This window comes from Nymphalis io, chromosome 30, assembly GCF_905147045.1.
Source record: "Nymphalis io chromosome 30, ilAglIoxx1.1, whole genome shotgun sequence".
In the NCBI taxonomy this organism is placed as follows: domain Eukaryota; kingdom Metazoa; phylum Arthropoda; class Insecta; order Lepidoptera; family Nymphalidae; genus Nymphalis; species Nymphalis io.
In genome coordinates, this window is record NC_065917.1 from 4,075,428 (window position 1) to 4,093,736 (window position 18,309).

Below are 18,309 nucleotides of genomic sequence, written 5' to 3' on the forward strand. Positions count from 1 at the left end.
GTGGAAGATTTGTTACAATCTTCTAGAGCGGTGACTGATCTAACAGGTGTATGTATGTTTCCTACTTTTGGTTGCTTATTTAAACATTCAGGGCACTCCCAGTTATTTTTTTTATAATATAATATTAGTGATAATTTTTTTTTATTGTCTTCTAATCTAATAGTCGCATTAATGGTGGGTACCATTAATGCGTGAAATAGGGTGCCCACCAAGCCTATAACTATTTCACAACTTTTCATTGGCAAGCTGAGTTCATTCATTGAGAGAATTCATTTTATAAAAAAATATCTCAAAGCTCATTAAATTAACCTTTGCCCCAGAATCAAAATACACTAAAACAGGAATATTATTCACCGAAGCTTGTCCTTTCTTTCTGCAATGAGTACAGGCGGGTTTGTTAGTCATTAAGTATTTTGGGCATCTTCTAAGGGAATGGCCCGGTTCCTGACAAAGAAAACAAACGAAGGATGTCCTTCGTTCTCTTAAAGCTAAGCTGCCATTAATTATATTATCATCATTATTATTTTGGTATAACATCTGTCTTTGGTTAGGTTTGCTTTCCGCCGTAGGAAAGCTTACATTACCGTAGGAATTTTTGCATATGTTTGACTAGGAGTCGGGTAATTTCCTGCCCTTGCTGTTGCTTTCATATGTGTTGGCAAGCCATCAATAATGCACGCTACTGCTTTATCCCCACATATTTGAAAGTTATTTAACATAGCCAATTTACTATAGAAATAATGAGTCATACTCTCGTTAGGAAGTTTCCGCTTATTAAGCATGTCACGCAAAAGTTCAACGAAATGTAATTTTTGTGAAAAAGCTTCTAGTAACTGTTCCTTCTCATTGGTACACATTATTTTTTTATACCCCATGCTGAATCGATCTAAGCTAAGCCTTTTCAAAGCATTTAACCATAAAGAAATAATAGAAAAAAATCAACATGAATTAACGTACTCACTTATTAACCGAAACTAACCCATTATATCTAATAATGGGCCTTAACTATATATATTTAATTTAAATATTGATGAATAGTAGCAAGCTATTAATTCCTTTCCTCCATTACATAATAATTAATTTACGTAGTGACCTTACATAAATAATGAAATATCATCAAAATAAATATGTAGCATTACCTCGATACGCTCATTGCAACAAGAATACACACGCCACGTATGCCGCATTATATGACGTCATCGCTACAACGAATACCTATGCTCTAAAAAGAACTGTTTATTTGAAACAAGTAGCATCATGCAATGACGTAATTTCAAGCTCTTAAAAGAGCTGTTTTTATATTTATTATCTTCATAAAATAATCTTCGCTTCAATTCGTTTCACTTCTTCAACGAAAACAACTCGACTTGCGGACTTCTTGAAACACGTCTTCACTTCACGCGCCGCTCGATCTGACTGAACGCGACGCCGCGGTAAAACGAGTTTTTGTAGAATCAGCCGTTGTCGTCCAGCATCGTCGATAGTGGGGAATTAAGCGCGGGAGTAAGACGCAAAACAGGTTTTTACATTACATTTTTTTATAGTACAAAAGCAAAATAGAATATATCGTTTTCTAGTGTCGTTTTTGTCTAATACCTCGTCCTTCCAGGATCCGACGAAAAAGTCCACTTCTTTTTTTTCATCAAGCGTTCTGTCATTTTTCTTTTTTTTATTCACTGAATGTCTAACTGTAAACTAAGAATGTCATTGACATTCTTAATTGACAGTTATAATAATATAAAACTCAAACAACGATTATGTACCGCTTGGAAATTGTTTTTGATATTTTGGCGCCACTTTAAACCAGCTACCCTAGGGTCGGCGGTGTGTATTAATAGCAACAGAGGCTTATATAATAATTGTTTAAAAAAATATATTTAAAAAAAAATCGTTCGTGTTCGCGCCAAACGTATTTTTTTTTGTTCACCTTTGATCATGCAAAGGTATATCGACTGGAGTCTAGTAAAATTTAGACCAGATTCAAAAAATTACATATGAATTTAAAAAAAAATATTGAAAAATTATTCACAGTACTTTTCAGCAGTGTTTTATCTTTGAAATATGACAAAAAACGAATTTCATAGAACTCTATAGGACTTTTTTTATTTATCTTATTATCAGCTTGTAAACATGCATTCTTTATTCGAATATTTCCGTGTCAGTGTGTGGGGGGGGCAGTATGAAATAAAACACAATGAGAGGTCAGTCTTTTTTATTGGCGTGCTTCTGCCGCACGTGTCGCGACAGACACGAGTGCCACGAGAAGCGCGCGCCGCACGTGCCACACTTGTGCGCGGCGGCGCGACTGTGCAGCCCGAGGATGTGGCTGCGCAGCTTGGCTTGGTTCTGGAACATGAACACACGCAAACTGTTGAGTATTTTTGAGTGACGGTCGCCATTACGTTATGATTTCAACGCATTGAGTGCCACACGAATTTGTGTTTATAAGTCATCTCGTGCTTGACGGTGAAGGAAAACATCGTGAGGAAACCTGCATGTGTCTAATTTCATTGAAATTCTGCCACATGTGTGTATTCTACCAACCCGCATTGGAGCAGCGTGGTGGAATAAGCTCCAAACCTTCTCCTCAAAATGGAAAGGAGGCCTTAGACCAGCAGTGGGACATTAACAGGCTGTTACTGTTGAGTGCCACACGAACACTGCGTTGTCACGATGCAATGACGCCGGTACGGTACGGTATGGTATAAAAAAGCAGCCTATGTTCCTAGGGGGCTCATCTTCAAATGAAATTTCTACAAAATCAGTTCAGTGGTTTAGACATGAAAACGTAACAGGCAGACATACAAACAGAGTTATCTTTGCATATATAACATTGGTATAGTACGTGTGCATGTCAATGAACTTCTCATAAATGCCTAGACCGATTTTGATGAGACTCTGATATGTGTTCGAGTGGGTTCCCTGGGAGGTTGAGGCGGTAGGCGCTACGAACCCAGGATTTTTTTTAACAAGAAAAATCTAAATTCTTATTTCAAACGTACGAATGGACGAAAAGCAAATACAGTATAATATTTGACAATAAAGAAATTCACCGGAAACGGTTTCCCGCAGTGATCGCAGAGATGTTCAACGACATCTTTCTTATGGACTTGTTTGTGATGATACACGGAGTTGCTCGTCTTGAACACCTTTAAGCAAAAAAAAAATCATACTTTAATCAAATCAAAAAATATACATTATTGAAATAATTTTCTTAATTTATTTGATATAAAACTAACAAACTAACTTGATGCATTTTCCTTGTTAAATATAATATATATATATATATATACTGAGCACTCTAGGCACGTGTAATCCTCTAGTAATATATATATATATTAGTATTTATATATATATATATAGTAATATATATATATATATTGTATATATATATATATATATATATATTACTAGGGGATTATCGAAGGCCCTGGGCACGTGCCTAGAGTGCTCAGTAGGAAAGAGGGGCCTGAGTGGGTGGTACCCAACCAAAGGGTTTGCACAGAGCCCCACCACTAGCAAAGAACAGACCTTTTGACACTCGTCGCAGCTATACACATAGTTCTTGAGATGTTCCCAGTTAATGTGATCCCTCAGACGAGACTTGGTCGGGAATCTTTTGCCGCAATCGCTGCACATGAATCTGTAACATCAAAGAAACCGCCTTTTAATATTCCACTGCTAGGCTCAGGCCTCCTCCTAAAGGTTTGAAGGCCCTCTTGTTGTAGTGAGTTATATACATAAAGCTGATCAGTAGAAAGTTGTTCGCGAAAGGAGTCTTGAAGTTGATTAGTCCTGCACCTGATCTCTTTCTTGGCATGTCAGATATCCGTTTTCTTTTCTATTAACCCGTACCAGGGTTTGAAACCAGGGCCTCGGGATATGCGACCTTATTTAGATTAAACAATACGCTATTTAGATAGATTTTGATAGTAATAACATAAAATAGAATATTACACAAAAATCATAATAAATAAATATGACTGGAAGCGAAAGAAAATTTTTACATTAAAATTTTTGGCTTGCTTCTTTTACAGGATAAACCAAGTAACTAATTTAAATTTTGGCTTTAATTTTGTTTAAAATTGTCTTAATTGACTTAAATTATAAACTAAAACAAATTAATTATTACTTACCATTTTATTTTATTTTATATTTTTTTATCATTTTTATTAAAAAACGTATAGACGCTTTCGAGATGTGGGCTTATAGACGTATGTTGGCCATTAGTTGGTCTCAAAAGGTCTCGAACGTGGAAGTTCTGCGACGCGTCAACCAAAAACGAAAAATATGTCCTCAAAAGTAACAAGAATTTCGCAAAGTACCAAAAATGTTGCCGAAATTAAAATCGTTTCTAACACCGAATCGAAAGACGCACAAGTCGAAAAGAAAAAGACCACCACGCAACTCAAAAAACTCATACTCTGAAATTTTACGAGAGAATTCATCGAGAATGAGGTCTCTAAATTACCGGCGAGGGCGAATGAACTCTTTCAGGAGGCGAAAACGCAGTTAGAAAAATCTGGAACCATAGAAACGCAAATAAAAGAAACGGTAATTGCAAATTTGGGTGAAATGTATGAGATAGTGCTAAGGATCAGCGAAGTGAAAGAGCTTATGCAAAAAGCCTTGGAGAGCATGGAATCTCAGGCAAAAAATGAACAAGACAGCGGAAGTGGGGAGGAATATATGAAACAGCAACAACACATCTTGCAACACATTGAAAACCAGACAAAAAGATAGCTGAGGAAACAAAAACGGAGATACGAGCAATAAAAGTGTAGGTAGAGCAGATGAATGTAACGGCAATAACAAACCGTACATTAGAAAAAGAACACGCCGCGTACGCATCAAAAGCCGTGAATCCACCTGTGGCTAACCGGACTCAGTCTTTTCACTCGTTAATCATCTCATCGGAGGACGTAGTTGATACGTCAGACGATGTGGTGAAAAAGATACGAGAGGCAATTGATGCAAGAACATCCGGCATCAGGGTGGACAGACTGAGGAAGGTGCGCGACCAAAAAGTGGTTCTGGGATGCTGTGAGGAAAGGGAGCTAGATAGAGTGTCGGAAATGTTGGTGGGTTCCAAGTTGAAAATCGAAGAGCGAAGGAATAAGGATCCTTTCGTAATCCTGCGGAACCTACTAACATATAATAGCGACGACGATATTCTCGGCTCCTTAAAAACACAGAACAGCAAAATAATAGAACACATACCAGAATAAGAGTATAGGGCAATGATTAAATATAGGATGCGAGCAAGGAATCAACTCGAAAATCAAGTGGTAATGCAGGTGTCACCGGCCCTTTGGAGAACACTAATAGACGCAGGAAAACTCCATATCGACCTCCAAAGGACCCGGTGGAAGACCGGTCACCTCTGATTCAATGCACGAAATGCCTCGAGTTTGGGCACGGGCGAAGTAACTGCAAGACAGAAATCGACCTGTGCAGTCACTGCGCAGAACCCCATCTCCGTAATGACTGCCCGGATTCACTAGCAGGGAGCTCACCGACCTGCATAAACTTTAAGAACACAGACCACAATAGTTTCAACGACGAATTCCCAGTGCGTTGGAAGTGGGACAGGCTGGCGAGGTCGAGCGTGGCATATTGCTAAGACGAGAAAGGCAACCCAAAAAATATGCTGTTTCTGCAAGCGAACCTCCAAAAAAAAAGGCTGGCCCTACAGGAATTATTCGTAGAGGCTGAGAAGAGAAAGCTAGCTGTCGCTCTCGTACAAGAGCCTTATGTGGGATTAGCAGGGGAAGTGGCCCCAAGATTAGGATATAGAATCATCCAGTGCACTCAAAGTAGATCGAAACCAGTAAAGTCGGAGAATATAGTAGTCGCAGTTCTCAGTACCCAAAAATGGAGACTAGGGGTAATTTCGATCTCGACCTCCAACAAGTGAGAGCAGCAGTAGCAAAAAACGGGGGTAAATGCAGTGCTGCTGGGTAGAGCCGTAAATGCCTGGAGTACATGGTGGGGAAGCGACAGGGAGGACCATAGAGGTGAGGCACTATCGGGAATGGTAGAGGACATGGGACTGCATATCCTAAATGGAGGAACAGTTCCTACCTTCTTCACGATTCGAAATGGCACCATCTGTCGGAGTCACGTGGATATAACCGCTTGCAGCCATAACATAATAGAACATGTTATGGACTGGAAAGTAGATCGGGGAGTCAGTAGTTCTGACTATAATGCGATCACCTTTAGTATTAAAGCAGAAATTAAAAATAAAAATAAAACAAATAACTCAACCCGGAAATACAATATGGAAAATGCAGATTGGCAAAAATTCAGAGACGAAATAAAGAAAGGAATGTTGGATAGTAACTTGATGAGATTCATATCAGAATTATCAATAGAGAAGTTTTCAAAAAATACAACAAATGTTAAACAATGGTTAGATATTTTTGAAAGTGAATGTGCACGTCTACAAATAGATACAAATATACAAAAAGTAGAAATTCTAAGATTGCTATTGGAAGATACTTGTGTAGATTGGTACAGCTCAATGATTATAAAACATACTATATTCAGATTGGTCTGTATGGAAGAAAAGTTTAAGTGAAACATTTGCTGATAAAGGCTGGTCACCAATCAGGTACGCTATGAATTTAAAAATATATACAAGGATCAATGTTAGAATATGCTCCAAGAGCAAAAGACTCTTACTAGAAATAAACAAATCAATAGATACAGCAACCTTAATGTATTTGATTGCCACCGGTCTACCAAACTTCGTAACGGATAGAATAGACAGAGAAAGCCTTAAAAAAAGTAAACAAGTTATTTAACTGCATAAGAGGATTAGAAAGTTTTATAAGAAAAAACGACACAAAGAAAGAATTTAAACATTGGGAATAAATACAATAAACAAGAAATAAAACAAATGGAAAAAAAGTGCAGAATTTGTGAATATAAAGGAGAATTAAATAGATTTCATCCAGAGAATGTTTGCTGGTATAACTATGGAAAAAAACCAACCGATGATAAAAACCTTAATTCTAATTCAATAATAAAAGTTAAACTAAGTAATGAAGATCCAAAAAAATTAAAATTTCCTCCACTAATTGCGATTACGGTGATGTTAAATAATACATTAGAAGCTAAGGGACTGTATGACCCTGGTTCACGAATAACATTATTAAATTCAAAATTAGTTCAGGTGATGAATATGAAGCCAAATTATTTTTATAACACAATAAAAACAATAAGTGGAGGGGGCAAAACAAAAGGGTTAATTACATTGGATGCGGAGTTAATGCATAAGAAGATTAAAATAAATGCATTTATCTTTGAAAATGAAAATTTTGAGTATGAACTAGGGTTAGATTCAATACATAAATTTGGGTTGACTCATATGAGAATATAAATATTCAAATACAAAAAACAGGCGATTTCAAAATAAGAAGTAAAAATAATTTTGAAGACAAACAAAACAAAACTGAAAATATTGAAATAAATATAGAAGAAAAAGAATATGCTGTAAGCTTTAATGAAGGTATAGATACAAAACACTTGAAACTGATCAAAGAAAACAGATAAACATATTGAACTGCAACAAATGACACTGGAAAAGTGAAGAAGTATGAAGCCTGTATAGATTTGCAAGTTGAAAAATATTGTTATAAAAGACTATGGGTGATGCGTGTTGAAATAATAAACATCAAATAATAATAGTCATTCCTAAACGAAATTTTCTGTGTCGCTCGCTGTCGTGAGGCGCTTGTTTTTTTTTCTCTGTTCTGTCACTTGCGTTTACCGAATAAAACCGTTGTTAAACCTTATCTCGGATTTTTATTTCCAACAGGTTATGAGCTCAGGCCGTATACCTAAAAGATTCAAGGTTTAATATTTATTATCATAAAGTACAGTACAGCTGTTGATATTTCGTAATTTCATCGAAAATCGTCCCGAGAAAAATGGCTATGTCTACCTACAAATTGAGAAATTAGCCGGACGGGAAAATTATTCGACTTGGAAGTTTGCGGTAAAATCATATCTTGAACATGAAGATTTGTGGGAGTGTGTCGATCCTGGCACCGAAGTCGACTCCAAGAAAGACGTCAAGGCCAAGTCTAAAATCATTTTGTTGGTGGAACCAATAAACTACGTCCATATTGAAAATGCACAGTCATCTAAAGAAGTATGGATTAACCTACAAAATGCTTTCGAGGACTCCGGGTTGTCGAGAAAAGTCGGCTTATTGCGAGATTTAATCAATACAACACTGGATAATTGCACAAGCGTCGAAGAATATGTAAATAAAATAATGAGTACTGCATACAAATTACGAAATATCGGTTTTCAAGTTGATGACGAATGGCTGGGAACACTCATGTTGGCAGGTTTACCTGAGAATTATAAACCGATGATCATGGGTTTGGAAAGTTCCGGCATAAAAATTTCGTCAGATTTTGTCAAGATAAAACTTTTACAGGAAGTGAAAGTTTCCGAGTCTTCAGCGTTATTTACAAAGCACAAGAATAACTCTAAAAGCAATTCCAAGCAAAAGGGAAAAGGGCCCCGCTGTTTTAATTGTAATAAATATGGACACTTCAAAAATCAATGCACAGCGAAGAAATCTGACCAAAACAGTTTTTCAGCAGTTTTTTCAGCTTACAGTGATGTGGAACCGAATGACTGGTACATTGACTCAGGTGCCACATCACACATGACAAGACGTTGTGATTGGATATATGATATGCAAGCATCTCCGATTCAGCAAATAAAGGTGGCTAATAATGATGTTGTCTCCGTGCAAAATATGGGTAAAGTAAACATTCAAACCATTTTTTGCAAAGATGATTGTCCAATCCAGGTGAGAAATGTTTTATATATTCCTGAGCTGAGTGTAAACCTGTTATCGGTTAGTCAATTAACCAAAAATGGCTGTAACGTGGAATTTAGTGATGTGGGCTGTAACATATTTAATGCCAATAAGATACTTATAGCTAATGCAAGTCTAATCAATAACATGTATAAATTGAACACTGTTTCTGCTAATGCTTATGCTGTTGCATGTGAAAATAAGACAGATATTATTACATGGCATAAAAGAATGGGGCATTTAAATTTGGCTGATGTAAAGAAGTTAGAATTGTGTGCTGAGGGTATAACTATCACAGATAAAGATGTTGATAGTGTTTGTATAACGTGTTGTGAAGCAAAACAAACACGATTACCGTTTCCACATTCTGGTTCAAGAGCAAAAGCACTACTAGAAATAATACATACAGATCTATGTGGTCCGATGGAGACACCATCTGCTGGTGGTGCGCAGTACTTCATAACTTTCATAGATGATTATTCCCGTAAAGTATATGTGTATATTCTCAAGAACAAAATGGATATTAAATCGGTGTTTCAGAAATTTAAGGAAGAAGTAGAAAACGAATTAGAAAAGAAAATAAAAATAGTAAGAAGCGACAATGGAAAAGAATACTGTAATAAAGAATTCTCTGATTTTCTAGCAGCTTCCGGCATCAAACACCAGACCAGTACTCCGTACACACCTGAACATAACCGGCTAGCAGAGCGGATGAATCGGTCGTTGGTGGAGCGGGCAAAATGCATGTTATTTGGTGCAAAGCTGCATAAACATTTATGGGCAGAGGCGGTCACTGCTGCTGCCTACGTCATAAACAGATCGCCGTCGCGGGTTTTAGCTGAGGTAACTCCCTATGAAAAATGGACTGGTAAGAAACCAAACTGTAATGTATGGGGTAGTTTTATAATATTACTTTTATAACTGTGGGTAATTGTAAACCTATGTATGGTGGTCCCTCGCAATTAAACGCTTAACCGAACGGACGTCTTTTATTGTGCTCCGTAATTATCCTCAAATAATTATCAATAATATTATATATTATTCACATACTCAACAGTGGCGACGAGGAGTAAAGAAACTACGTGTGTGACGCATCGTTTTTATTACTATGTCGGTGGGAAAACTGGAACACTTTGACCTTGGCAAGGACGATTGGAATTTGTATGTGGATCGGTTGGAACAGTATTTTATTGTTAACGATGTGAAACCGGCGATACGAGTAGCGACACTGATAACGGTGATCGGAAGTGACGGTACGAACTGATGGTGAATTTATGTACACCAGTCAAACCATCTGCGAAAAGCTATGAAGAGCTGGTGGATGTTATGCGACGCCATCTTCAACCAAAACCGAGTGTTTTGGCGGAGCGGTTCAAATTCAGACAAAGAGTGCAACGTCATAATAAGTCCGTGGCGGAATATGCGGCGGCATTAAAGAAATTGACGAAACATTGCGGTTTTTGTTCGGAAACATTATTGGATAATTTGAGGGATCAATTTGTATGTGGTATTAACAGTGACTGTATCCGTCAAAGAATGTTTGCGGAGGATAATATAACGTTCGATTCAGCGTTTAAACTCGCGGTGACAATGGAAGCTGCAGAGGCGGATGCAGCCTTGGTAGAAGGTCGTACCAGGAGATTAGGTGACGGCGTATCAGAGGCGGAGGAATCTATAAACCAGATTACGTCCAGGAGAAGAAGCACAGGGAAACATCTACAAATATATATGAACGTAGGAACGCGAGAACCGGTTTTATGCAGTGGTACAAGCCTCACAAGCGGAGCGATAATTAGCAGGCGGAGCGATAATAATATGAATGACTTCGCACGACAAAAGAAGGGAACGACTTTTAAACAAGTGTGTGACGTTTGTGGTGCAAATCATCAAGTAAATCGGTGTAAATTTAGACTTTATATATGTCGAGTTTGCAACGAACAAGGTCATTTAAAAAAGGTTTGCCCAGTACTACAAAGTCAGGTGTCATTAAACATCGTAAAAGATGATAGTTCCGTATGCACAGAAAACGAAGGCTCGGGCAGTGAGGAGGTAAACAATTTTTCTATAAGTAGTTATTTAAAAAAATTTGCACCATACACAATTAGTATCAATATTGATAACTGTGTTCTTGGTATGGAAATAGACACGGGCAGTGCGATATCATGCATTAGTTATAATTGCTATAAGAAATATCTGTCACATAATTTAATTCGAAAGTGTGATTTAAATTTACGCTATTATACTGGAGAAATTGTAAAACCCGTTGGTAAAATAAGTCCTATAGTTAATTACAAAAATAAAAGAAAATCGTTGGATTTATTTATTATAAAAGATGCAAAAACGAATCTGTTAGGCAGGCATTGGATTAGCGAGTTACAGATCGAGATTCCTATTATGAATTGTAATAGTATTGATTTTAATTCCAAGCTGTTTAATTTTAATGAATTCAGTTCCAGATATTGTGAAGTGTTTTCGGACGGGCTGGGACGATTCAATGGTGGAACGGTTGGTTTTCGGCTGCGACCCGACGCGAAGCCGGTGTTCATGCGCGCACGACCGCTCGCTTACGCACTTCGCGAGCCTGTGGAGCGGGCGCTGGATCAGCTGGTACGGGATGGAGTGATCACGCCGGTTACTACATCTGACTGGGCTACACCGATCGTACCGGTAATGAAAAAGGACGGCACAATACGCGTATGTGGTGATTTTAAATTAACATTAAATAAGTGCTTGGAGGTGGATCGTTTTCCTTTACCGAGAGTCGAGGATCTGTTAGTTAAATTACACGGGGGTATCAAATTTACTAAGTTAGATCTGTCTCAGGCCTATGCACAACTTGAACTTGATGAATCAAAAAAATACACTGTAATAAACACTCACAAGGGCTTATTTAGGTATAATAGACTGATTTATGGTTTGGCTTCGAGTCCAGTTATTTTTCAAAGATTGTTAGAACAACTATTTTCGGATATGCCTCGAGTGGGTGTTTTCCTAGATGATGTGATAATTACCGGGGAGGACGACCAATCACATTTAAAAACACTTCACGAGGTATTTAATCGATTACAAAAATATGGTTTAAAAATTAAAAAAGATAAGTGTACGTTCTTTGCCGACTCTGTTACATATTTAGGCTTTGTAATTAGTAAAGAAGGGGTTCATACATGCCCAAATAAGATTGAAACAATTCAGAAGGTTCGCATACCGAATAATGTATCCGAATTGCGCTCATTTTTAGGATTAGTTATGTATTACGCTAGATTTGTTCCAAACATTAGTACAATTTTAGCACCATTGTATATTTTATTAAAAAAGAAAAAAATATATGAATGGAATACAGAAAGTAATATAGCTTTTAATAAGGTTAAGCAATTGTTAACATCTAGTGAAATTTTAGCACATTATTCACCTGACTTACCCTTAATTCTAACAACTGACGCTAGTAGTTATGGAGTAGGGGCTGTAATTTCACATATAACCGCTAAAGGGGAGCGACCTATAGCTTATGCGTCTCGGGTGCTTAATGCTGCTGAGAAATCGTATGCTCAAATAGAAAAGGAAGCTTTAGCTATTATTTATGGCATTAAAAAATTTCACACGTACTTATACGGAAGGAAATTTACGTTACGCACGGATTATAAACCGTTGGTAGCTATTTTCGGTGATAAACATGGTATCCCTACAATGGCGGCTAGCAGAATGCAACGGTGGGCCGTTATTTTAGCTGGTTATAATTATAATATTGAATACGTTCAAAGTAATAAGAACGCGGCCGATGCTTTATCTAGATTTCCAACGGGAGAAGGGAAACTACAAGTAGAGGAGAAAACTTACGTTAATTTCATACAATTTTTTTTACCTATAACACGGAAGACAGTAGTAGAACATCAGAATAAGGATAACATACTTAAGAAAGTAATTTTATACTTACAATCCGGGTGGTCCAAGGCATGCGACGATGAAGATCTTAAGCCATATTTTGTACGTCGTAATGAATTGTATTTAGATGCGGGGTGTATAATTTGGGGATACCGCTTAGTAATACCTAAATCATTAACATCTGAGTTGCTAAAGGAAATACACGTTGGTCATTTAGGTATAGTAAAGATGAAGAGCATTGCACGTAGTTACGTTTGGTGGCCCGGTATCGACGCCGACATTGAACGCACTTGTAATGAGTGTGTTACTTGTGCGATGGAAAACGCAGCACCAGCGATAGCTCCGATCAAGCCATGGCCTTTTATTCAGGAGCCATGGTCAAGAATACACATTGACTTCTTAGGACCGCTTAACGGTAAAACATTTTTAGTTTTAATAGACTCCACATCGAAATGGTTAGAAATTTTTAACATGCCAAATACGACCGCGGCTGCTGTTATTAAAGTTTTACGGGAAACTTTCGCTAGGTTCGGTTTGCCTAAAGAAATTGTTTCGGATAATGGGCCGCCTTTCTCGAGCAAAGAATATGCCAATTTTATGAGGAACAACGGTATTAAGGTTACATTCTCCCCCGTGTATCATCCGTCTAGTAATGGAGCAGCGGAAGGCGCTGTTAAGTTGTGCAAACGGGCAATAAAAAAGTCGTTAAGGGATGGTTGCGATATCGATGCCGCATTGCAAACCTATTTATTAGCATACAGGAACGTCGATCAAAGTACCACGGGTCTTTCACCTGCCATGATTTTTACAACGTAGGCATATAAGATCAAGACTAGACTTATTGCATAGGGATTGGGCGATGGAAGATAGAGTACGGGAGGTGCAAAATAAGCAAATAGAAAGAGGAAAAGGAGTTAGAAGGCAATTTAAACAAGGGGATAATGTCTGGGTAAGGAATTATGGGGAAGGAAAGAAATGGTCAAAAGGTAAAATAGATGGTAATTTTGGGTCTCGTAATTACCTCATAGGTAGGGATGACGGTCCACCTATCAAAAGACACGTTAATCAGATAAACAAACGTTGGGTAAGCTTTGATTTATCTACGTCAAAATCGCCACCACAAAACCAAAACATGCCGAGTGATCACCCCATATCTGAGCCACAGCTAGAAATAGCGACGACTGAGTCGGCTGAATCATCCAACACGGAACTTATTATTCCACCATCGATTCGTTCCCAGCGCGATAGGAAACCAGTTGAACGATTTCGATTCGAATTTGATTAGGCAACTAATATTATATAATTTATTTTTAAGTTAGGTTAAGTTAATTCTAAGTAATGTATAAGTAATTAAGGGTGAGGGTGTAATGTATGGGGTAGTTTTATAATATTACTTTTATAACTGTGGGTAATTGTAAACCTATGTATGGTGGTCCCTCGCAATTAAACGCTTAACCGAACGGACGTCTTTTATTGTGCTCCGTAATTATCCTCAAATAATTATCAATAATATTATATATTATTCACATACTCAACACAAACCTTTCCAATTTAAAGATTTTTGGTTTCAAGGCCATGGCACATATCCCAAAACAAAAACGCTTAAAATGGGATCGTAAGTCAAGGGAATTAATTTTTGTGGGATATTGTGACAACACAAAAGGCTATAGACTATATGATCCAACAAATAAAAAGGTCATAATTAGTAGGGATGTTATATTTATTGAAAAATCATTAAATAATGATGATAATAATATACAGCAACCTGTATTTACCAAACAGCTTGTGGATATTCCTCTAAGTACAGGAAATGATGAGGTGACATCTATTGATAATACTCGGAGTGAGACCCAAAATGACACATTGTCACACTCAAGTACTGACACATCTTTTGATAGTTGTGTGTTGAATAAAATGACTGATGATGAAACATATTATCCTAGTTCCAATGATGACAGTAGTGCTGATGGTAGTTTTAAAATAAATATCACTTTAAGATCACATCAGAGACACAATAATTTCATGTGTGTTCAACAGATTTTAGACCCACAGACTGTTGAAGAAGCCTTGTCAGGCTCTGATGCTGAACATTGGAAAGCAGCAATGGATGAGGAGTTTCAGTCATTATTAGAAAATAATACCTGGGACATCACTACTCTTCCAGACAACAAACGTCCCATACCATGCAAATGGGTCTTCAAGAGGAAGACTAATGAAAATGGAGAAGTAGTGAAATATAAAGCACGGCTTGTTATTAAAGGTTGTTCACAAAGACCAGGTATAGACTACACAGAAGTATTTTCACCAGTGATAAGGTATGCTTTTTTGAGATATTTGTTTGCGCTGGCAGTTAAATTTGATTTGGACATCTGTCAAATGGATGCTGTGTCAGCTTTTCCTCAAGGCGACATAGAGGAGGAGATTTATATGATGCAACCACCATTGTATGGCAACGGTAAAAATGTATGTCGTTTAAAAAAATCTTTATATGGATTAAAGCAGGCAAGCCGGCAATGGAACAAAAAGCTTAGTTCTGCTCTTAAAAGTATGGGTCTATTACAGAACAAGTTAGATCCATGTATTTACTATAAAATTGTTGACAACAGTAACATGATTTTTCTAGCTACATATGTTGATGACATCATCTTATTTACTAATAATATGGAGTCCAAAAATTATGTCAAGGAAGAGCTAAAAAAACATTTTAAAATAAAGGATTTGGGAGATATTAATTATTGTATTGGCATACATGTAGAAAGAGACAGGAAGAAAGGAGTTATATATTTAAATCAGAAAAAATACATAACAGAAGTTCTAAATAAATATGGCATGTCTGATTGCAAGAGTGTTAAGATTCCAATGGATACTAATACAAAGTTAAAAGGAATAACTGAGGAATCCAGTATCTTGAATGGAATCCCTTATCAAGAAATTATCGGATGCTTATTGTATATTTCACAAATTACTCGACCTGATATAAGTTTCGTTATAAATATGTTGAGTAAATACAATCAAAAACCTGAAATGACACATTGGATGTCATTGAAGCGAGTTATGAGATATTTGAAGGGGACTCTAGAATATAGATTGAGTTATAAACACAACTCAGAAGAAAATATAACTCATGGCTTCTGTGATGCAGACTGGGCAAGCTCAGAAGATGACCGGCGTTCCTGCACTCGGTACATATTTTTGTTTCAGGGAGGAGCAATCAGCTGGAATTCTAAAGGCCAGCCAACTGTTGTTCTGTCCACGACTGAAGCAGAGTATATGTCTTTGTCGTCCTGTGTTCAAGAGGCTATGTGGCTAAAGTATTTTCAAGAAACATTTTGGCCTTTACTGAAGAATGAGGCAATGATTATTTACAGCGATAACCAAAGTTCTATTAAACTTTCAGAATCCGATGGTTACCATTCCAGGACGAAGCATATTGATGTGAGGCACCATTTTGTACGCGATAAGGTTGTTAAAGGGGCCATTGATGTGCAGTACATACAGACAGACTTGATGGTAGCTGATGCACTCACTAAAGCGACTCCACATTCAAAACTGGCATACTGTGCTTCCAAGATGGGGTTGATTTGAGTTTAAGGGAGGATGTTGAAATAATAAACATCAAATAATAATAGTCATTCCTAAACGAAATTTTCTGTGTCGCTCGCTGTCGTGAGGCGCTTGTTTTTTTTTTCTCTGTTCTGTCACTTGCGTTTACCGAATAAAACCGTTGTTAAACCTTATCTCGGATTTTTATTTCCAACAATGCGTGAAGTAATGGTTAAATTAGGCTGAATAATAGTCGCGCATAAAATCCACATAAATATTTATATCGTACACACGCGTAAGTACATAAGATACAAGAAGGAATACAGTATTACGAGCGAAAAAGCACAAAGTACGAAAACACTATATAAATAATAAAATAATATTTCGTAATGCTTAGGCGGATAGCAGAGAGCGAAAACGGGCATGGATTTCGCCTCGGTGTCGGATCTCAACTGTCGATGAATGCGCTCGCGCAGGCAGGCCGGCCGGTCGACCCGGCCATACATACATCAACAACATAAGACAAAGGACGACGGCACAACGGAGATAAGGAATGATTTTGTTTATTCCACTATATGCGATCGCCCGTTGCGTCGCCTGTCCGATATCTTATGTTGAGTAAAATGTGTCCGTGTATGTTTTTCTGTATATGTGCACGTATGTTCGCATGTTTGTATTATATATGTATGTACGTATGTATGTATCTGCGCATTTGTATGTTTGTATATGTGGTGGACGCCACAAGACCATATAGCATAGACTTCAAAGATTTAAATAATTATACCTAAATTACAACCAGGAAATGGTTGTGATTGAGGTATAATTATCATAGTATAGTAGTAATATTATCATAGTGTAAGTGAGGTATAATAGTCTCAGGTATTGTCTCAGTTTTGTAACGCAGCAAGGTTATTACCAATTTACCAATGGACCTGTTTACCCTTCGCCCTTAATCTTCGGATCTTATACATATCTTAAGAAATGAGACCATAAAAAAATGGAACGACTGGTATCAAGAAGCCGACACAGCAGGCGTCACCAAAATCTTACTCCCAAATGCGACGAAAGCTTACAAAATAATAAGAAAAATCAAGATGACGCCTGACTTAACGCAGACAATGACAGGACACGGGGGATTCGGTCAATATCTACACAGATTCAAGTGTAAAAACTGCCCAATCTGTGTATGCGATGATGGAAAGGAGGAAACCATCATCCACCGGTTGACCGAATGCCCCAGGCACCAGATAACCCGAATTGATACAGAAGCCCAGTGTTGTAAAGTTTGTGCCCGAAGGATCGCTGTTTCCCTCACAAAAGAGGGAAAAACCAGAATTTAATCTGAAAAAGGTAAATTTTGCAACATATTTTTAAATACGCTGCCGAAACAACGTTGGCGATCCCCACATTTTAATATACCATATTAAAGGCCTTCCAAGCCCGCGTCACTTGAGCCCTCTTCCAGATTTTTTTGGCAAGAACTCTGGAAGTTAGGGCCAAAAAACAATTCGAGCACGTTGTGGGAAAAATACAAATAGAGTACTTAGAAAAAAGTGTGATACGTCATTCGACAGTCCTTTACGAGAAGAGAATTTTAGTTTTAAAATCGGAAGTTTTTAGAGGAAGTTATCGCCAAAACGCCGAAAAAGTCTTTCCCGTTTTTATTATTTTATTTTATAGATAGTTAGCTTTTTTTATTTTAAAGAGTAGGAAGGCGGACGAGCATATAGGCCACCTTATGGTAAGTGGTCACCAACGCCCCCGGCATTGTGAGAAATGTTAACCATCGCTTACATCACCAATGCGACAATACCCTTGCTATAATACCATTCTCCACTGCGACAATCAAGGGTAGCAACCTAACAAAGTTGACCACTACGCCATCATTGTCATCATTGTCATCATAATACCGATAATATCAACTATACATTAGCGTAGACAACTATAAATCAGGATTGCCAACGTAAATCCAGTAATGCCAACTTATAAGAAATTTACCCTTAAAAATGGAAAATGAAATGGGAATTTTATGGGAAAAATTA

General features: G+C 37.4%; 1 protein-coding gene across 1 annotated transcript in view; it reads right to left on the reverse strand.

Annotated features, from left to right (window-relative positions):
- Window positions 1–2,197: 2,197 nt before the first annotated feature.
- The window catches only part of LOC126779950 (zinc finger protein 43-like), a 34,701-nt gene continuing 18,589 nt past the window's right edge, over window positions 2,198–18,309 (reverse strand). Inside the window, exons 10-12 of the mRNA XM_050504167.1 lie at window positions 3,532–3,643; window positions 3,054–3,149; window positions 2,198–2,346 (exon numbers count right to left, since the gene is read on the reverse strand). Coding sequence (XP_050360124.1) covers window positions 2,203–2,346; window positions 3,054–3,149; window positions 3,532–3,643 — 352 coding nt within the window. The 3' untranslated portion in view covers window positions 2,198–2,202. The remainder of the gene's footprint in view (window positions 2,347–3,053; window positions 3,150–3,531; window positions 3,644–18,309) is intronic.